The sequence below is a fragment of the Ambystoma mexicanum genome, chromosome 8, assembly GCF_040938575.1.
Source record: "Ambystoma mexicanum isolate Mex_15411 chromosome 8, UKY_AmexF1_1, whole genome shotgun sequence".
Classification (NCBI taxonomy): domain Eukaryota; kingdom Metazoa; phylum Chordata; class Amphibia; order Caudata; family Ambystomatidae; genus Ambystoma; species Ambystoma mexicanum.
In genome coordinates this window covers 235,937,075-235,959,476 of record NC_090929.1, presented here as the reverse complement: position 1 = coordinate 235,959,476, position 22,402 = coordinate 235,937,075, and the positions used below count along the sequence as shown (strand labels likewise).

General features: G+C 48.3%; 1 protein-coding gene across 2 annotated transcripts in view; it reads left to right on the top strand.

The window, feature by feature from the left end:
* RBM18 (RNA binding motif protein 18) overlaps positions 1 to 21,964 on the top strand; it is a 320,439-nt gene extending 298,475 nt beyond the window's left edge. For both annotated transcript variants that reach the window (XM_069609659.1, XM_069609660.1), the window contains exon 6: positions 19,985 to 21,964. In XM_069609659.1, the coding sequence (XP_069465760.1) occupies positions 19,985 to 20,144 (160 nt within the window). In that variant the 3' untranslated portion in view covers positions 20,145 to 21,964. The remainder of the gene's footprint in view (positions 1 to 19,984) is intronic.
* The last annotated feature ends 438 nt before the right edge of the window (positions 21,965 to 22,402 follow it).

Genomic DNA, 22,402 nt, shown 5'->3' with positions numbered 1-22,402 from the left:
GCTTGAATCTCAATTGATCCTTGCATTCCACTTTCGAATTACAATATATATTCATAATTAACACGTCCTTACCCTTTCCCCATCGTCACTAGGAAGAACTTGAACAAACTAAATTTTCAAGAAGAGTGACCCTAGTGGTGATTAAGAGCCCACCCAATGGTCTACCCCATTTATCTTTCACAGCCTTCTTTAAACAAACATTAAAGCCATCTGTTATCAGGGGCGTTTGTCACCACACTTCTTGTAGTCACGATATATCCTAAATAAAAAGCTGGTCCAAAAATATTTACTTTCCCTCATATCGCCAACAAAAGATGAAATTAGAGAAGTGTTGCATGTCTCAGATTTCCCATGTAAATATGGTCCTGTGGGCTGTATGTGTTTGCATTTTATTTTTATTTTTTTAAAACTTTGTTTATTAAGGGAACGGTTCACAGCAAGACAATTCTCATAAGCAGTGCAGCACAGCATGTGCATAATTTCGACAATGACATACATCAGTGGCAATGAGGCAGGCATCGTCACCTAAGGTGACGGAGTAGGTGTTACATCAACATCAGACATCAAATCACACAGGTACATACGTAGAAGCGACCATATATCTTTGGGACGACAGGGCGTTGGGACTGATAAGACAAAAAGTTCCTCATCATCATTCACCATACCCAAGTCTTTCAGGCAGTTGGATCGGGTAGGCCCTGCGGCGGACTTCCAACATTTAAGGATACAGCGTTTGGCAATAACACATGAGATATTAAAAAACCTTCTTGTGGTTTCCTTCACCTTTCCAATGTCATCAAACGGGTAGTTCAGGGTGGACAGAGCTGCTGGGATCGCCGTTATCTCCTCAACGAGAGGAGATAACGGCGATCTTCTCGCCAAAAGTCCTCAATAACCGGGCACAACCAGTACATATGATACGCTCCAGCATCGGGGGTGCCACATTTCGAACATGTCCCTGTGAAACCCTCTACAAACTTAGCTAGCCTAGCCGGGGAGTAATGTAACTGATTCAGGATTTTAAATTGGATCAGTCGGAGTCCTGAGTTCATGGAGACCGATTTGGTGAGTTGACAATATCGGGCCCATCTCACGTCCTCAATCTTGGTACCCACATCCCGCTCCCAGGTTTCTCTGATAGTGTTTCGTGAGGGGGAATGTGTTTGCACCAAGGTGTATAGCGACGAGATTCCCTTATCATGACCATCCGTCGTCACCATAGCTCTGATGCATTCATGTGTCTGGGGTACTGCCGAGAAGGAAGGCCATTTAGCAGCAAAAGCTGTTCTCATACGATAATATTGAAGCCGCTTAAGCTGATTCCCTCGCCCCCCCCCCCCCGCATCTATGAAGTCTGTGTTCACAAAACATGCCATCGGGGAACATATCTCACATCCTGAAGAGTTTATTCAGGTCCCAGGTTCGCTGAAGGGCCTTGTCAAAAGTCGGGGAAATACTAGAGAAGTTCTGCAGGGGTATATCTGGGTCATAGGGGATCTCCAGGCCAATCCTCCTGTAAACCTTGGACCAAGCTCGTGTGGTGATGTATACCGGGTCGAAAGGGCAGTTGTTACCATAAGTGGGGTTCAAAAATACCGATCGTATATCATTAGGGCGGACTGCGTGCTTTTCAAGAAGGTGTGGGGCTGTGTCTTCGGGGTCAAACCAATGCTTCACAAATTGTGCTTGTGCTGCTATACAATACAATTCAAAATCGGGGGCCGCAATACCGCCCTGTGAGTATGGCTCCACCATCTTGTCCCAACCCAGCCTAACAGTTTTCCCGTTCCGAATAAAGGAAGACGCCAATGATTTAAGTTTTGCAAAAAAGGGGTTTACCGGGCCAAATCGGGATGTTGTTGAAGGGATAAGAGTTTGGGTAGAACTACCATTTTAAGTAGGGCCACTCGGCCGTATAAGGACAGAGGGAGATTAGCCCATAGTTGGAGCTTGGTCGTAAGGGTGAGAAGTAATTCGCCGTGATTATGCGAGTACAGCAGCTGTCTATCTCTGGCCACCATGATTCCCAGGTATCTTACCTGCATGGGGGCAGGCTTAAACCCTATAATGTGAGATAGGTCACCTGTATTAGGGGTCAATGGAAATATTTCAGATTTGGGGACATTGATTTTATATCCTGAATATGCCGAGAACTCGTGTATATCAGACATAATGTGTTGCACATTCTCATGTGGGTCCCGGACATATAACAGCGTATCATCCGCGTACAGTGATATAATTTGGGGAGGGCCAGTCATCCTGAGACCTCTGTGCGAGTGGTGTTGACGGATATATTCCGCCATCGGTTCAATAGTGAGTGCAAAGAGAATGGGCGAGAAAGGACAGCCCTGTCTGGTCCCTCTGTGTAGATGGAAAGAAGGGGACAGGGTGTTATTAGTTAGGACCTTGGCGGATGGTTGGGTATATAGCAGCCGGACGCATTTAATAAAATATGGCACAAGGCCAAACCTCTCGAGTACCAGGAAAAGGTATGTCCAGGAGACGGAATCAAAGGTCTTTTCGGCATCTAGGGCCACTACAGCCGCTTTTGCCTCCGGATCTATTTGCGCCAGCACATTAAATAGTCGTCTCAGGTTTAAAGCTGTAGCTCTAGTTGGTATAAAGCCAGCTTGGTCAGGGTGGACCAGGATTGGCATGTACGGCAGGAGTCTGGTGGTCAGCACCTTGGCGAAGATTTTCGCATCAGTGTTGATTAGGGAGAGGGGCCTGTAGGAGGCCATATCCTGTGCTGGTCTGCGTGGCTTCAGAAGGACCATAATAACTGCTTCACGCATCGAGTCTGGAAGGATACCACAATTCATGGCCTCTTCCCACACTTTCAGTAATAGTGGGGCTAGCTCACCCTGAAATTCTTTGTACAGTTGGGCGGTCAGGCGCCACCGGATAGAGATTTAATGGCCTCAGTGAGTTCTTAAATAGTAACGGGTTGATCCAAAATGCTTCGTGTCGTATGGGTAAGTGTTGGGAGATCGAGGGAGTCTAGGTACCTGAACGTGTCTTCCCTGGTTATAACATCATGATCGGAGTACAGAGCAGAGTAGAAATCAGCAAAAGTAAAATTAATGTCACTTTCTTTATTGACCGTGACCCCAGCCGGGTTCTGGATGCTAGCGATTGGGTTGAGGTGCCTGTCTGTTCTAAGCATGTTGGCCAGAAATCTCCCCGTACCTGTGGGCCTTAGCCGGGGCAGCCATGTAGAAGACTTCCCTACTGGCTAACTCATTGAATTCCTTGAGAGAAGCGTGCATCTTAGATAGGGTTTCCTTGTTCACTGTGGCGCTATATTCCATCTGTAATGTGTCTATTGTGGCTTCAGCCACACCCAGTTCCCTTCTCACCGCTTTCAGCATACCTGTAGACTTACCCAGTATAGTACCCCGGATCCAAACCTTGAATGCCTCCCATAGGGTAGCATAGGTGCTCACCGAACCATCGTTCAACTCCAGAAATTCCTCATTTTCAATATGTAGTGCCTCACAGATATTGGGGTCCCTAAGGATCGCAGAGGGCATTCTCCACCTTTTAGCCGGAGGTGGGGAGTAATCTAGGCTGATGTCTAGTGTTATCGGCGAGTGGTCTGAGAGCGTGCAGGGGTGTATTGCACAGTCAGCGATCGCCCCAGAGAGGGATGAACTAATGAACCAATAATCTATACGGGAGTGGGAGTCATGAACAGATGAGTAGAAAGTGAATTTCCTCTCATGTGGATGTAACGTGCGCCATGCGTTAATTATATCGGTCTGTTCCATCATCTGTCTAACAGTAAGAGCCGCTTTGGACGGGGCCCTGGGGGAGGTAGATGAACGATCCAGGAAGTGATCAAGAATCATATTGAAATCCCCACCCCATATTATTTGCGCCTCTTCCGATGTGGACAGCATATCAAGGATTGCGCAGTAAAATAGCGGGTCATCTATATTAGGACCGTATGTGTTAATCAGCAGTATTTGCCATCCTGCCACCTCCCCCCCATACCAACACGTATCTACCTAGAGGGTCTATCTTACTAGAAAGATACCTGAAGCATAGCTTGGGGTGTATAAGAGTCGGGTCTCCCCTGGAATGTGTTGAATACTCTGTGAAGTACCTAATGAGGACCCCATCGTGGGAGGAATTTGGTATTGATACTCCCCAGCGCATGTGTTTCCTGTATCAGAAGGATGTGGGGGTCGTGGTGTGTAATGTATGGGGCCGTTTTTCTTGCCTTGACTGGATTGTTGAGACCCTGAATGTTCCAGGAGAGTCATCTAATGTTCAACCCACCCTTAGCCTGCACCATAGTTGCCTATCAGAGGGAGCGTTTGCCAAGTATGGCGCCATTTCTCAAGTGATGGAAGAGTCCCGCTGGAAAGTAGTCCCCTGATTTTAACTTTGTAACACCCCCAACCATGCCTGGCAGAACACCAGGAAAAACTTTTACCGGTTTCCCCCACCAACCCCCACCCGCATCATCAACCCCAATCCGATGATGTATCCCATCAACCATAACTTGGGAAGTCTCCTGGGGGGTGTGAGCTGTACTCACGTGACCGACCACCATGGGGGGGGGGGGGTCTCACGGCCCTACGACAACATATGGTGGACAGGGCCACCTCGCCGTCAACGGGTTATTGAACTTGTGGCAAGGCAGTGCGGAGTAAGTTTCATCAGCCAGCATGGTCCTCCGGTTCCGCCACCGGCCGAGGTGGCAAGTTTCGGTTAGTCTCCCGGCTCTCCGGGTAAGGGGGATTGAGGCCTCGACATACATCATGGCCTCCGTAGAATTCTCAAAAAAGTGTGCACGGCCTCTGTGTTGGATGCACATTTTAGCCGGGAAGGCAAGTGCATATGGTATCTGGCGTATCCTCAGTTGTCTCTTGACTGTTTCGTAGGACCTCCTCAACATTTGCACATTAGTTGAAAAATCCGGATATATGTGTATCCTGTTGTCTTCATAATGCAGGGAGCCTTTTTCTCTGGAAAGCCTCAGGATAGCGTCTCTGTCTCTATAATTCAGGAGTCGGGCAATGATCGTGCGGGACGGTGCTCCAGGCTTGGGAGGGGGGGGCCAGGGTACGATGGGCCCGTTCCACGAGAAAATGATCGGAGAAAGCATCAGGGCCCAAGAGGGATTTCAGGAGGTTTTCCACCTGGCGTTCCATGGAACCTTTTCTGAAGGATACGGCTACTCCGGCCAGGCGGATGTTGTTTCTCCTGGAACGAGATTCCAAGTCCTCGCACTTATTCAGGGTTTTCTGCAGGTCACCCTTTAACTGGCCGATATTGCGGCTGTGTTGTGCTATCGAGTCCTCGTTGACTCCAATTCTGTTCTCCGCCTCCGTAGTGCGTGCACTTTCCTTGTCAACCCTTGCCTTCAGAGAGCTGATCGTCGCCCCTATATCGTCCAGTTTGCTGTTAACCGCCAGGAATCCACTCTGGACCATCAATAATAGTTTGTCCACTCTCTCATCCATTGGAGACTCCGGTTGGCCGCCCGAGGGCTCAGCGGGAGTCTCGGCAGACCCATGTGGCTGGAAGCTGGCAAAGGAGTCCATCGGACCAGTTTTCTTGCGGCCCATACTTTTCTTTTCGCTGCGGCCCATATATTAAATCTGTTGGGTTGCGTCCACACACATTCTGGTGCCCATTGGTAGTAGGTGGTCAGCGATCGCCGCCACTTAGGCATGTGACTCAATCATCAGCGTAGTTTGTGGGCAGCATGCACTGCATACGGGGCGGCGAGGGCAACACTGCTTGTGTGGCCGGTATATGCAGAGGAAATGCGCCAGAGCATCCCGGGAGGAGCCACGACAAGGGCACCCACCTTATGATGTTATCAGCATGCCCCGACGAGCGAACGCAGCTGGCATGCCGCCGTTGGCAAGGTCCGACTCGGTAGTCAGTCAAGGATCAGTCCGCGGGGCAGCAACGGCTCAGGGAGCGGGTCGGCACCCCACTGAAAAAAAGTAATGTTCCAGCCGGGCTTGCGGTGTACACCCAGGAGGAGGACCGGGGGCCAGCAGGATATATTCACCAGCAACTCCGAAGTGTATCAGGAAGGCACACGGCAGCAAAAAGGTGCACAGCGCGGCTCCTCCCCTCTCCGGCCTGCAGACGAGCCGACACCTCCGGCTTTCGCGTGATTCCTCTGGAGCCGTGGTCCGGGTATGCCGCCGCCGCCGCGCTCACGGTGTAGGTTTCCAGTCCGATATCTCAGAATTGAGCCGGCGTTTCTGCAGGGAAATCAGTGGAATGATGCCGCAGGTCTTCCACTGCCGATAACCGATGTTTATTAGCGTGTAGGTGGCCCTGAACAGGATTAATTTTATAGTAGGATATGTTACGGGCCGGAGCTCTCCCTTCAGGCGGCCATCTTTGTCGTGCGCAACAGCGCCCCCCCCATGTGTTTGCATTTTAAAGTCTGCTTATAATGAATTGCACCAGAATTCTGCAGGTTTTAAATAGGGAAACAGTGTTATCGATTCACCACACAAACCCACCGTACCTCAGAGAAATATTTTAGGATTTTATTGACCAGTTCGTTGCCCCTCCCACCTCACAAATAGTCCCACTGCGCAGTGAGCTGTATATGGGATTTGCCTTCATGGCCCACTTAAACGTGCTCCCATTTCCAAATCCATATTAAATATCTCTGGCCATCACAGAACACACATTATCAAGTAAATCTTCATTAGGCTATGGTATGGACGTCTTCATATCACAGCTTAATGTTAACCAGCTCTGTGAAAACACTTTGGGTACCATTTAATGAGAATATTACTTACAAAGAGCTAGTGTCAGACTACATAGAAATGTCTGCATCACACAACACAGAAATATATTTTTGGATTAGATTGAAAGGACATCTCACTTGATTGTACATGCAGTGACAGTGCACTGTTAATTTCCCATTACAAAATAAGCATATGCAGTAACACCTTTCCAGGCCACCCCCTTCTGGAAATTGGCAAACAAATGATTTGCGCATATATCATTTCATTTGAGTTTTCATACTCACTTTCAGTAATTATGTAAAGGCACAGAGCCAGCAGGGACCATCTTGTGTTCCTAGTGAATTCCCAGTCAGCAGGCCCCTCCTGATATCTTACTCCTTTTTCAGGAAAACCAATCTACTTTGCAGTACTCCAGATAGGATGAGGTGTCAGTATTTTACTCCCTATTTTTAAACTTTGAAAGTAAATGTGATTTGAAGAGAGTAAAAATGGGGTTTCTCCTTCACAAGAGAGTAGAAAGCATAAGACATCCATCATAAACGTGCAAAATGTTAACTGTATGTAATCCGTATCGTGGGGCAGCGCTCCACATCGTGACAGAAAAGGTTTCTCTCACAATTACCAGATAAAAACAGTGTGCAGTAGAACAGCACCCTCTCACAAATGGAAGAGATGAGCGCTAACCCTCTGAGCTTCCTTTGCATGCAAGGAATAGGTGCAACAGCAGCATAAGCTTTTGAATGCTTTGCTTAAACAGAACCAGTTGGCTTGAGTAGGAGCAGTGCAGGCTTCCCTCACACAAACGGCAAAGGTGAGTCTGATCAATAGCAATTTAAGCTTTCGTCATGTAGAATAGACGGAGCGAATTAGTGCAATGTAAATCAAGGATAGATTCCGACACACACAACACATAAGGAATGGGTTTCTGCTGTTCTGTGGAAGCGCCCCTCAGAGCAGGTACAGCATAGGCTGCAGGAGTGCACACACCCTTCCTAATATAGATAAGGTACGCCATGGACTTCAGTAGATCATGCCTTCCTCACATAGAATAGGAATGTTGTGGGTCTTGACAGTCCACGATTGTCACACTTCGAACAGATTAGTCATGGCCCACAGCATAGACGGTCCACCCACAGAGGAGCAACTGTTTTGGATGCAGCAGTGCAGGCATCTCTCACTGAACTGATAGATGAAGGCCCTAGGCAATGCAAGCTACACTTGTACATAGAACTGGAACAGCATAGACCTCAGCAGTCCACTTTCCCACCATAAAGAACATGAGCCACAGTGATCCAAACTCCCGTCACGTAGAAAATGTACAGCATAATTGGAGCAGTGTGACCCTCGCCCACATAGACCAGAAACCATTAATTGTCCCTGCGGTGCAACCTCTTCAAATAGAGAACCAATATAGCATTGATGGGGACTAGTCCAAATATGTAGGTCAACTCTGAATCATAAAAGCTCCACAAAGTAGTCATTTAGAAAAAGCTTCACTGCCACAAGGTGGCCCGCCACGAAGAATCACAATGACTCTGTTAGCGGGTTCCATGGTGTTTATTAAGATTCTTTATAGATGGAATAGGCTTCTCTCGTGGCAACGATATCGGGGCCTAGCGGGGCTTGGGATATTTGGCGCTACAGCCGACACTCTCTCTGTGCTCCCACTGCCTTGTCCCTGCCTCCCTAATCCAGATGACCCTATCAGGGATGTTGGTAACACTGGGATCTTCTTTCCCTCTCCTATTGCCACTTAGTATTCTCAGGGATTATTGAAGGCTGCCTTCTTTCTCCCAGTGTCACGCTCACTCCTTTCACACTCTCTCAAACCTGACCCTTCAGTATACTGGTCTCATACCATGTCACTGTACCTTCAATCTCGCACTCTGCCTTTCCACCTCCACTCTTTGATCTTACTTCCTTTCCTCCTCCTTTTCTTACTAACACTCGTACCTCCAACTACCGCACTATCTCCATTATCGTCCTTTCCCTCCTTCCTCCCACTCACTTCCCTGCTTCTTAGTAGTCCTCTAGTTTTAATCTATTTCACTCTACGCTAATAGCTACTGCCAAACTCCCACTCTGTTCTCCTCTCTAAACACCAGTGATATTGTGCAGTGCTCACCCATCTACTACGGACTACCACTCTACTACTTAATTCCATCACTCGCTACTCCCCCTGCCTATCTTTATTCCCAACTGCCACTACTACCACTATGCTACTCTTACTCCTTCTCTACTACTCACACTCTCCCCTCTCTCACACAATCACTCCAAAGACCCCCTTGTTATAATGGCATCCGCACTCCTTTCACTCTCGCCTCCACTTCTTCCACATCTTCCACTGCCTCTATTCCTCACCTAACTAACCCACGCTAAACCACCTGCATGCACCTTCGTAAACATTCCACCCCTTCCCAGGATTGGACACTTACCATAACAAATAGCTTACCTAGCTCCATGGGATGTGACAGAGGAAGGCAATGCAAGGGCTTAAAATGGCTGGTAAGCTCCGCCCCTGTTTCAACATGGACCCTGCTGGACGTTGTTTTGCTCAAGGTATTTGAAAATGATACTCTCTGGTGGCATAGTGGGTTTAAGGCCTTCTGGGGGCCTTTATTACTAATAATAATCCCTGCTGGGTTAGCTGGGCCCCCTGTGGGTGCAGACTCTAGCAGACAGTCTGCTGGAGCCTGCCGGTGTTGTGATGGACACGGCTCTTCTTGGTGCCACATCTATCCAAGCCACATCCTGTGGCCGGTGTTGAGGTGTTTTTTGCTGGTACCCCGTGACAGGGACGCCGCCGCAGTCTGGCTGCTCTCTTGATGTGGTAGGGCTCTCCATGGCCCTGCGCCGGCCTCCTCTTCCTGGGGCGGCTGCCCCACTCCAACCACGGCCTGAAGGCCGTCCTCTCCGCAGATAAAGAGGTCTGTGAAGGGGACCTGTCTGCACTCAGGCACCAGTGTTGGGCTGGGATGGGCCCCAACCCCCACCCCTGACAGGTTCACAATGCTTGGCCCTGTCACACCATGTAGTAGGAATTTAGTTAACCTTAATTAGAGGGAATTCAACCTTAGAACAAACACTGATTTTTGTACCAATTCCTTGTCACTCTAAAGCTGGTTCACTTCCTAAAGCATGTTTCAGAATGGGATGTTAATATTATGCAGGAGGCTAAGTCGCTCAATACGCCCATCATTGTTCCTCTACAAAGCTCCGCACATTTGGTCTCTTCTGTATATATTTTAACTTTTAGGACAAAAACCAACCTGGCCAATTAGGTTTTGTTAACAGAATTGTCTTTTGATGATTAATGAAAGTGCTCATTTTCCAGAGCGTGTTCTATTTAATGGAATGTCAGTGTTATGGTAAGCTGGTGCAGAGAGGTAAGGGCTCAGTGCTAAAATCTACATCTTATCGTCAAATTCTTTAGATAACGGTAAACTGACTATCGACTGAGTTTAATAATGATTGCAGTGCTTAGAAGTTGGATGAACCCTACATGATGCGCTACATAAACAAAGTTAAATACCTTTCTGTATTACCACTGCAGGGACATGTTTTGCTGAGTTTCTATTTTAGTTGCAAATATAGCCTTTTCATTTTTGTTTGTTTTGACAGTTTTTTACTGACTGGGGTGTCTGGTTTAATTGTAGTCTTGAAGATTTTAAAGCAATAGTGACCCCCCCCCTCCCGCTCTGTAATTAGTTTAATGGCATCCACTCACCCTTGAGCAAAGGACCTTGCTGCCGCTGACCATTTATAGTACCATTTACTGCATTGACTCCAATTTAAGGTTGAATGGATGTTTAACAGGACACTGCATACTCATCCGTACCCCAGATTACATTTTTTGTATTTTACACATTGTGCCTCATTACACGTTTAGTGGTAAAGTTTACCGCAAAAATCAATTACTCTTCCACTCAGTCCGGTGACCTTACCACAGAATTATGAGTGGTGGTACAGCAGTGCAAATCCCAATTTTAGGAGTTCATAGGTCTCCTTGGGGATTTTTGGCAGGTTTTAGAATTAGAGGCATTACTGCACTGTAAATCTGCCAATTTTGGAGGTAAGTGGAGGATTTACCGCCAGCTTTTTGTTACTTGGAGGCGATTCATCCATTTTACCTCCTAATTTCGGTGGAGTGGTCATTGTAAACGTGTCGAAGGATGCCGACACAAAGGTGGCATGGTGGTTGGTAAAGACTTATTTGTATGAAAACTAAACCCTCCCTATCTTTTAAGAGAGGGTTTCCCTGCCTCAAACTAATACTTAAATGAGCTGTCGGAATGTCCATCAGAATCCATCTCCACTACCCTGTGTCAAAACCTACTATCCCTTACACTACAACAAAAGAATAAGTCAACAGAAGGTTCCTTCTCCTGGTAGTTGGATAATATTCTTTGGTAAATAGGATGCATGGGGAAATGACTCCCTTCCCCTAGCTTGTGGTTCCAACACACCTTTACAATAGTCAATTTTCGGTACCAGGAGAATGCCCCCCCTGCTCCTGGTATTGGTTCACCGCCTCCGATAAAGTTCACACAAAAGTCATGGGGAATGACTCCCTTCCCCTGACACCTTTTTCAAAAGTACTCTGTTTCTCTCCCTTTCAGAACCAGTCGAATGACACGCTTCTCCTCATATTGGCAAAGTCCCAAGTCCTGCTCTGGGCCTCAATGGACTTTTCCTTGCCACTCTGATGAGGATCCTTTCCTCGGATACGCAAGGTGCTTTTGTCGAGGTCTCAGACCCTTTTCTGACGGTCAGTGGGTTTGTTACTGCCACTGCAATGAGAACGTTCTCCTCTGATGCTTGATACACCTTTCCCAGCAGTTTGACTGTTAGTACTGGGTGGGCGGAGAGCTTATTGAGACTGCCTCTCTTCCATCCCTTGTCCCCTCCAGGTCTCTGTTGTCTCCTGTTACCTTTGTTGGGACATCATTAGGCCACCGGGGCTTCCTGGGACTGGGGCGCATCGCTCTGCGTTGCTTTTCTCTGCCTCTGCAGCAGCTCTGCGCTCCAGGACTGCTCGGATTCTTCTTACATAATTTTCGGGGTCCGCTCCTACTGGACCCATGGAGAACACCCTCAGCAGCTTGCCGGCATCCTCCGCTCTTCTGCTTCTCCAGTAAGCAGACGGGGTTATAAACTCCCACCCGCACCTGCTGCCTATGCCGGCTGGGCTTGACAAAGTCTTCAGTCCTTTATCTCTTCTTATACAATGTTGCCAGTCCCACCCTGGCGGATTGTCAAAGTCCTTTGTTGTGCTTGATGGATTGGTCTTCATGCCACCTTGTACCAGTACTAGCAGAGTAAGTACTCTTCATGTCTCCTGTGCTCTTCTTCGTCCTGGTACTTTGTTGTGGTTGTTTCTCTTACGTTCCAGAAATACATGGGGCTATTCTCAAGAAAGTTGTTTGACATGGCGGGGGGCTGGAAGGTTGGGGTGCAATGTTGGGAAACAGGCAATACTCTAGGTGATCGTCCTTATCCCCCAGAGGGGGAGTCCCTCCCCATGTGGTCCTTGCGCATCATACCACCCCTAGGGGGACTATTGAGTATCGGCTGCACCTCTTTAGCCTCATGGGAATTGACAATACCTTGCTAATCGTCTCATACCGTAGCAGTCATGGAATTGCTATCACTTTTTTACTGCACTACTGAACTTGTAATGAGGCCCACTGCTTTTATAAATGAACTGTAAATTAAATTGTAAGAGTAAAGGTTGCCTCTGCAAGAGTGTAAAATGTTTGCGACAGGCAACCAAAACGTGACTAAACTTGAAAATGAATAGTGTGCATTAACAACAAAACCGAGTTGAATAGCAAAGCTGTCTCGCTACAAATAATGTACTACCTTTGTTCTCCTAAATATTAAGGATTATGAACACACCACATAGATTCATCTTGATGATACATGCACAGATTCTCCAGCATGGGGTCTGGCATGGATTCACATGCTCATGAATATTCCCCGTCGTCAGGCTGGGAATCCTCAGTCAAAGAAAAAACAGTTTCAGTTTCGTGTCTAAACTGTCTTTCTCCCATAAACCAATCACTGAGCTCTGGGTCTACTGCCCGCAGCCAATGACTGCTCTCTACCTAAGCCCCTCCTCTGGCAGCCATCTGCAGATTTTTACCGCACGTTCAAGTGTTGGGAGTCCTCGTGCTTCGCTCTTCAAGCTTTTTGCTGCGTTTTTCCCTTTTTGAGAGTTACTCTATTTTTCGGTCATTCGAGCCCTTGTGCTCCATCAATCATCTTTCCGACAAACAGGGATCCGTTTTGCTGCTTTTTCAGCGCCCCTCAGGGGCTGTTTTCGTCGAGTGTTCTTCTTGGAGGCTTCCAGAAGATTCTTCAGGCCTACACTGCATCGATCATGTCAGATGAGAAGGACGGCGTTTCCCTCTTCAAGCTTTGCTCCGACTGCGGTTTGCGGAATGTGTACATGGACAAGCATTCCCAGTGCCTGTACTGCTTTCATCTGACACATAAGGAAGAAGATTGTGAGTTTTGCCGTGGCTTCTCAAAGCGCACGTTGAAGGATCGACGCCAGCGGTTGGAAGCGTGTCTTCAGTCCAAGGTCTCTACCCTAGTTGCCACCCAGGGGCATCCCTCTCCCGGATTCGGCAAACTTGAGCGGCTTCTAAGTCCTTTGAGAGCGCCCCACCCTTGGGGGCCCAACACAAGGCAAGTCTGTGAAGACGAGGGAAATGCCAGAGGCTCACCCCTCTAGCGGGGGCGACTACGATGTGGCTACCATCGATGGAGGTGACGAGGGGCTGCAGGACGATGAGGTCCCAGAACCCACCGCTCCTACACCCCAGATACCGCCTAGAGACCTTTCACTGGATGTCCTCTCTACCCTACACACGCTGGTGTCTGAGATACAGAGGAGGATGCCGATACAGAGGAGGATGCTGGCGACCCACACCTCCCGCGGCGCCAGTACAGGCCACCCCGTTGACACCAGGGGAACCATCGGCCAAGAAGAGGAGGAGGCACCTTACGCCTCCATGCCACCCATCGCCCCGCTCTCCACTGCCCCTCCCCCTTTCCCCCCCCCCAAGGGAAACCGAGTTGGACACGGCGACAAGGGGCACGGATGACGGCGGCAGTATGGGGGACCTCTCCTCACCTCTGCCCAGAGCCTCTCCGCCAGATGAGGTGGGCTCGTTCCACGCGATGATTGCCCAATCATCAGAGCTTTTCCAGCTCACGCCGGAGGAAAAGAAGGAAGGCTTCTTATATCAGTGCCGGGAGGCAACGAGGAAGACCATCCTTTCGGTACCATTCCTGGACGCTGGCTCTGTTGAAGAACCCCTCTACAGCACCAGCGAAGAGGGATCGATTGGAGAAAGAAGTACAGGATGCCGGACTCTGCACTTACGGTCTCAACCATCGCCGGACTCTGGGGTCTCTGCGGCCGCCAGGAAGAAATTGTCGAGCTTTGCTTCCTCCACGCCTCCAGACGACGAGGGGAAGAAGTTGGATTCTATGGGTAGGAAGGTTATCTATTCGGCGACGACGACTGTCAAGGCTGCCAACGCCCTCGTGATTGTGGCCAAAGTCCTGCTTAACTCCATCGCAGGACGCTGTGTTCCTAGGGTCCAGGCTCAACACAATGTCATGCCTGGCGCCACAGTCTGAGGATAGGATATCGGCCATCTTGGGCAAGGTGCAGCGGCTGTTGGCAGTGAAGATTGCCACGGTGAGGACCATCAAGGCACTTCTCAGCATGATGTTGTCTTGAATTTACCTGATTCAGCTCTGCCGGTTATGGATGCGGCCTCTACAGGAGTCCCTCGATGCCTGTTGAGCCAAGGTGTCTGGAAGCTTCCAGGATAGGGTTGCGATCGACGAGGAGTTCTGACGAGTGATCAGATGTGGGGTGTGCGCTCCAAAATCGCAGATGCACGGATTTCCAGAGTCCCCCGCACCAGAAGATGGTCACGACGGATGCGTCTCTGGAAGGATGGGGAGCCCTTAACGCCAGAGGTCTGTGGCTGCTGGAAGAGAAGACGCGACACATAAACGTACTGGAACTACGTGCAGTGTTTTGGGCCCTCAAGTCGTTTCTGCCGTCCCTCAAGGTCAAAGTGGTGAGGGTCTTCACGGACAATACCACCACAATGCTTTACATCCGGAAGCAGGGGGGGTTCCAGATCCCCGGCACTCTCCAGGGAGGTGCAGGACTTGTGGCACTGGCCCCTCGCCCAGGGGATGTTCCTCATTCCATTCCACCTGGCAGGAGTAAAGAACACTGTCACCGACTCTCTCAGCTGGGAGGTACGCTCTTGCCACAAGCAGGAGCTTCGGCAGGACCAAGTTGACAGCGACTAACACCAAGTGCCGGAGGTTCACCAGCAGGTTTGCCCAGCCAGGGAACATGTGGGACGCATTCTCATTCCCCTGGGACGGCCTGTTTCTGTATGCGTTCCCTCCTTTGCTTTTGCTTCTTCGAGTCCTCAATCAACTAAGCTGGTGCATGATGCCCCTAGTCGCACCAGCGTGGCAGAGGCAGATCTGGTACCCGGACCTTCTCGGCATGTCATCGTCCCCTCCAGTCAAGCTGCCAGTGGTCATAGATCTTCTCGCCAGGGAAGGAGGCGCAATTCTACACCATGACCCAGGATCACTGAACCTGATGGCCTGGCTCCTGCAGCATTAGAATTTGGGGGTTACGATCTTCCCGCGGACTGCAAGGAGGTACTCGCAAAGGCCAGAGCGTTGTCTACTTTAAAATGCTACGTACTCAAATGGAAGAGATTCGCAATTTGGTGCCGTTCGCAGAAGATAGACCCTCCGAGGGTCACAGCCCCTCAGTTACTTCCATACTTGCTGTCGCTGGCTAAATGTGGGCTGGCTCACGCCTCCATCAAGGTTCATCTGGTGGCTGTCTTCTACTACACCAGATCGCCAGGACGACCCTCCTTGTGGTTGCACCGGTTAGTCAAAGAATTTGTCAAGGGACTATGCCGCTTGTTCCCGGTGGTGAACGCTCCGGCCCCGGCGTGGGAGCTCAATGTGGTACTTACTCGGCTCATGGGAGCCCCGTTTGAGCCTATGCATTTTGTCCCATTCAAGTTTCTGTTCTGTCGTGGAAGACAGCTTTTCTCGTGGCCATCACCTCTGCATGACGAGTGGGTGAGATCCAGGCTCTATCCTGTAAACCACCTTACTTGACTTTCCACGAGATGAGGGTGGTGCTGCGGATGCACCCCTGCTTCATGCCCAAGGTGCCGTCAAACTTTCATCTGAACAAGCCTTTGGTGTTACCTGCGTTTTTTCGGACATCTTCGTCGCCGGCTGAAAGGACTTGCTGGATGTGGCTAGAGCGCTGAAGTTTTTTGTGGCCCGCACATAGAGTTTCCGGAAAACTTCTCTGCTTTTTGTGAACTTTGGTCCTGTGAACCATGGGAAGGCCCTGTCCAAGGATTCCATTTCCAGGTGGCTCTGCGGCTGTATCACTCACTGTCACTGGTTGGCAAACTGACCATTGTCTGGCCGTCCCGAGAGCCCATTCTACCAGAGCGATCGCTGCCACTTCGGCATTCCTGTCTGGTGTGCCCCTGCTGGACTTCTGCAGGGTTGCTACGTGGAGGTCGACGCACACCTTCACAAGATTCTACTGCGTCGATTCCAGGGAGGAGTCCAGAGTCGGTTAAGCAGTGCTATGCAACCTTTTCGCTTGAAGGTGAGCCTGGTGAGGAGGTAGTAAGATTGCTTCTGTTGAGCCTTGCCACCTAACGTGGTTGTGCATGTGTACTGATATGTATTCTTTATTCGTGAGCATGTGAATCCATGCCAGAACCCATGCTGGAGAAGGAACAAGTTACTTGCCTGAAACTGTTCTCCAGCATGGGTCTGGCATTGCTTAACATGCGAACCCTCCCGCCTGCCCGTCTGCGTCTCTTCTCTTGGTCCTACTGCCACTTTACATGCTACCAAATCTGAAGATGGCTGCCAGAGGAGGGGCTTAGGTAGAGGGCAGTCACTGTATTTTCTTTTACCGAGGATTCCCAGCCTGGGGAATATTCATGAGCATGTGAATCCATGCCAGACCCATGCTCGAGCGCAGTTGCAGGTAAGTAACTTGTTCCATACACAAACTCCTCATATACTTTTGTGCAATGCATGCATGTATTCAATGAAAAAAAGCATAAAAGGATGAGTTCCAATTGTAACCTGGTTTTCCATCCATATTACTGATAAAATCATAAAATGTTAGAAAACAAATATGCATCTATTCATGAGCATCTACAGAAACAAAATACTGCAGATGTTGACCAGAAAGAAACTATTCCCTATCTCACTGTGTGTGGTTTCTTTCTGCTGATAGAAAAAATGCCAACTTCATCCATGCAAATAAAAATCAAGATTTACTCTCGATTTCTGTCAAGACACCTGCCCTTCGAACTGCACTGTACTCTAAATTGGTGCAGAAATAATATGCATGTAAAGATTAAATGTGGTGCATTTACAAGATTGTAATGCATAAAAAAGGCCTGGTATGACACTTTGCTGCAGGCCTGCTACCTTGGATTAAGTTGGTTCCAATTCCATCATGGATAATCCGGATCATATCCATATTCAGCACTGGTCCAATAGGAACAGGTGCTATTCTTTCCTGCAGTTTCTTCAAGGAGCAGGATCCCTTCCCTGTGTGTTGCTACGTTTTTACATGTGCAGTATTCCCAAGCTTATGTCACACTTTAATTGGTTACATTTTTCCATTGGCTTGCTCAACAGTCAGACACTTGCAGAGAATACACACCCGATCTCCATTGGCTATTCATATGTCTGAATAGGAATTAAGGAGGGGGCAATTTGCTCTGATTAATATCGAATTCTAAATTGTTTTTTTTTTATTTATCGAATTGCAGCAATATGGTACATTAATTAAACATGGAATTCTGTAAAGCGCCGACCACCCAGGCACGTCTAGCTATGTGATGTGAATGTGCGGCATGTTTATTAGTAAAGTTATGAACAATACATTTCTGTGTTAATATGTGTAGGAAATGTGGGTGTATACTGATTGGAGGACCCTCATGATAACCATGCACCCAATGCTATGTTTTTATGTCACATGGCTGCAAAGTTATGATCCAAATTATGTATGTAAAATGCATTTAACCGTAGAAAGTATCTTGTGTTTCAACAGAATTACTCCTGTTAACAAGCCTTCATCATTGCTTTAGTCAATGATTGATTTGAATATCATGTCATTTCCACTTTGCTCCACTGTATTAGGCAGACCATATGTTTGAATTTATAGCAATGCAAAGATCAAAAGCTCTCACTTTAATTGGAGGATGTTGACCAGCAGATGCTAATCTCCAATCACATCGCAAATCTCAAATAGTTGGTATTTAACTTATTTGTTTGTAAGAATCCTCTTGTAGGGCCCTCCCAAGGGTTGGGGCTAGTTTACTCTGGGTAGAAGCTCTGGTCAACTGAAATCTGCACCATATAGGGCTGAAATGACACGAGTGTTCTCCAAACCAACACAAACGAACCTCTGCTTTTTTACATGTTTACACTGTAAGATATTATGTAAAATCCTCCATGTTATAAATGTTGTACTATAATCCGAGAATAGTTCGGAAAAAAGTTAGATTAGAGAGACTGAATGAAAAGATGGTTCATCTGGACTTATTTTGATGTACAGCAAGGAAACTGCATAGGTGTACCATTCAGAATACTTGACAACATCCTATCATTTGACTTTTATCGTTTTAAAACTAATGTGTCTGGAGCACCAGCTGCTGTATCCTCTTACTTGATCATATTCCCTATACACTTGGGACTCTTCACATTTCTGATATGCAGTTCCTTCATTTGTAAGGAATGAGCTTTCAGCCCAACGCTGTTCATTTTAAGTAATTTAAAACCCAGTCTTGGGGCTACGTTTGCATGGCTATTCCTGGTTTGTGTGGCACTCCATGCAATTGCAGGCTGCTATTTCTCAATGAAGCAGATAGATATTGGTATCCCAAAAGTGCACCCTTTTCGTGGTAGCAAGTGAGAAATGATGAAAGTGATACTTTTTTGACGCCTCTGTCAATTAAATTTCAGACCTTCTGTGTGCCTCTTTCTCTTTACAGTAAACCATCTGCCCCACATTTGAAGAGGCAGGGCAGTTTCTTGGCTTCAGTTTACTTTAGGAAACCGGTTTGGGTTCCATTTTTGGTGACATGCACTTGTGTAATGAAAGTAAAAACTGAGAAAGGCTGTGTGTATATATATAATATATATATATGTATATGTATATATATGTGTATATGTATATGTATATATATGTATATATATGTATATATATGTATATGTATATGTATATATATATGTATATGTATATGTATATATGTATGTATTTCAGGCAAAAGTGTATCCTGCCTTTCCTGCCTTTCCATGATGTCACATGATTTTGTAAACGTGTAGTCATTTCTATGCTTCTTGAGGCCCCACGAGTAGGGAGGGGCTTATTCCCCGGTTTATATCGCCAGAGCAGTCAAACTTCATTTTTACCGGGCCTGACTTTCCATTGACACAAGATGGCCATGGAGTACAACGGTGGGTTGTAGTAAAAAGTGCATCAAACTCGGGGCACAAGTCGAAGCAATCCATGGGCAGACTCTGTCCCCACTCTGTGTTTTCAAGGAATTATACAAATAATTTGCTGCACCCCATTGAAGTAAAGAATGCGCGGCTGGGATTTGAACGCAGGTTGTGCAGCTGAAGGACCAAAGCAGAAGACCACACAATTCTCTTATTTTGAAAACTGAAATATCTCATATTGACACTTTGCCATAAAGGACATGTTTCGTTACCGAATCTTAGTTCTAAAAGGTGCACAACTTCTATACTTTGCCAGCAATGTTCTCTTGCCAAATGCGTATTGGTCCTGCACACCTTCTTCAACTGGGAAAGACAAATTCAATGAAGTTTGCATATTTCACTATGTATATTTTTTTTAGAACGTGTGCCCTGATTGAAATGCAAGTGATGCTCTGTAGGTACTGTGAGGTGTTTAGCGGGTGTACTGATCATTCATGGAGAAGGGGGCTGGGGGGTATTCTTTTAAGGCTGCTTTCTCCAGATACGTGGCTAGAAGCTGGCTCTGGAAAAACACAAATGCTGATAAAAGTATGTAATGTGCTCACTCCTGATTGTGCAGCCTGCGTTTGTGTAAAATGTACATGTTGCAACCCTCACGTGTTCGTCTTTTTCCACTTGTATTTCAGTGTCAGTGCAAAAATTAAAGCAATCGAAGCCAAGCTGAAAATGATGGCTGAGAACCCGGATGTGGAGCAGCCTGGCCCGCCCACCCACTCCTACTTTAAACCAGTCGAGAAAAAAAGGACTGCCCCTTACTCGCGAGCTGGCTGGAAATCCAGGAGATGAGGCGACGGGATCAAAACAAACTGTTTCACGTGCCCCTCCCTCTTAAAACGCGTGTGCGGATTGGGTGGCGGGCATCTATGAGCGCAGACTGCACCTGTTACTTTGTAACAAAATTTTCCCTTTTTTACAGATATTAATTTGCTGATATGTTCGTACAGAATAAGCAAGTTCCTTCTATTAAACGGCGCTGTAATATTTGCCACGGAGGCCTGCATTCAGGTGTCATTTCGTGTGGACTGGGGAGTCTAGCCGGCTGGTTTCCTGCAGGGAAGCGTGGCTGGGTGGTCCTCGCCCTTGACTAGGGAGGGGCATCTGGTGTGCGTGCTTCCATGGCGTGCCCCGTGTGTAGACCACTCGCGTGATGGGATGTTTCCGAGATCCTGCCGCCTTCCCTTTGAGACACGCGCAAGAGATCGCGTCGTGTCCCAACAGTTCATCTACGCTGGGTGTGTGGCATTCTCTAAAGTGGCACTGCCACAAAGGGTCCCTCCTACCGCAGCCCAGCAGCCTATTGAGACCCACCCAAACACTTTGCTGGGTTTGCAAGAGCCTGTACACGTGGCAGGTTTGTCTTTTATCTGACTTTTAATCCCTTTGTCATTAGCAAACTGCGCACAATGATGGCACACTCAGTTAAGAACATGGTACCGTTAACCCGAACACCCACCCACAGCCCCCCTCCCCCCGCCCCTTATTAGGTTCTGCTGCAGCTAATGAGACATGGAGCCGAGTGCTACTGGCGCGCGCCTATGTGCAAGCACGTTTCTTCCCTTTAAAGGCGCTTCACTCTTGTTGTTGGTCCCCAGGATGTGACGCGTGCGCTAGACCTGCTCTTCACTTCCAGGTGCTGCAGCAAATAACAGCTGGAAATTATCATGGTTCTGCTTGCGTTTCAAGCGCAAAATCTAGGGGTTTCCCCCGAAGCGTTCCTAGCGGTGCTTCAAATGGCCATAGCTTACTGTACCGCCAAGCACTTTAAAAAAAAAAGTATTTCTCTGTAAAATGACCCGGTGTGCGGCAGAAGGATGTCACACGAAGAGGATGTGTACAGATGCCCTAAGCTCGCCGTTTTCATTTCAGCTCAGCACCTGCCATGCACTGCCCAGAGGGTGGAGGGTGGGTGTGTGCTGGCCTGGCGCAAGCGTGCATGCGTGCAGCCCTGTGCCGCCGCAATGATTTCCCGCGCTATGCAGAGAGAGGCACTGTCATTGCACAAGAGCCGCATTCCCATTGCGTGTCGCCGTCTGCAGTGAACTGGCCGCAGCGTCGCGCCTGCCTGCACGAGGTGCAATAAGGCTGCGTCGTGGCCCAGCCCCAGTGTGTGAGCATCCCCCGGTGCAGGCTGTGCCTAGTCACGAAGAGCCGCATTCCCATTCCATCTCGCCACCTTCAGTGTCCTGGCCGCAGTGTCGGCTGTGCCTACCGGCGGTGGGTCGGACCACCCTTGCACTGATCCGGGATGCCTTGTGTATGTACAGTCCCACGGTGTTTCTTTTCCGCTGTAGTCCATAGGAGATGCATTCCCAATTCCAAGCCACCCGCCTCCAATGCAGCGGTGATGCGCATTCCCGGAGGGGGGGGGGCAGCACTGGCTTGTCTGCGCACCGCTGCTAGGCCCTGCTGGCCTCCATGCCGGATCTGCGCACTCTCCCAGGAGATGAGATGACAAGACGGCTGGCCTATGACCACCCATGTATGGACGGGGCCCCAGCGGGGGGGGGGGGGGGTAATAAATGGACTTGGTCATTTTCTTACATTGTTGTGAAATAACTGCTATTTTGACTGTTTTCGATTTAATAAATTATGATTTTTCCTATTTGTCACCGTGTCTTCTGAATTAATTGCCTTTTAGCCAATTCAAGCATATTAGTTGGTTCACGAATGTAGGGGGTTGGATATTGAAAAGGAAGTCGTTCTAGTGTAGCTGGGCCAAGGTAAGAGGTGAAACATTGTCGGGGCCTGTATGATGTTGCGATTAAACGTAATACATGGAAAGTCAAGGTTTAGTGGGAGTCGAGCTGTGTAGGGTTGCTTCTTTGGGGGTAATTGCTCGAGCCTGCTTTAGAATGGGTCCATTTGCAGCCTGTTGAGTATGTGCAGAGGCGAGAACTAAACTGCCTCCCTGGTGCTTTTGAACGCTTGTGGCATGTCCGGGGGCACGTTTCTGCCCCGGGCGGGGCTCACAGCGGACTCCCGAAATGTAAATGTTGGGCGTTTGCTTTTTCTAACGCTTAGAACGTTCGACATTTAAGGGTTCC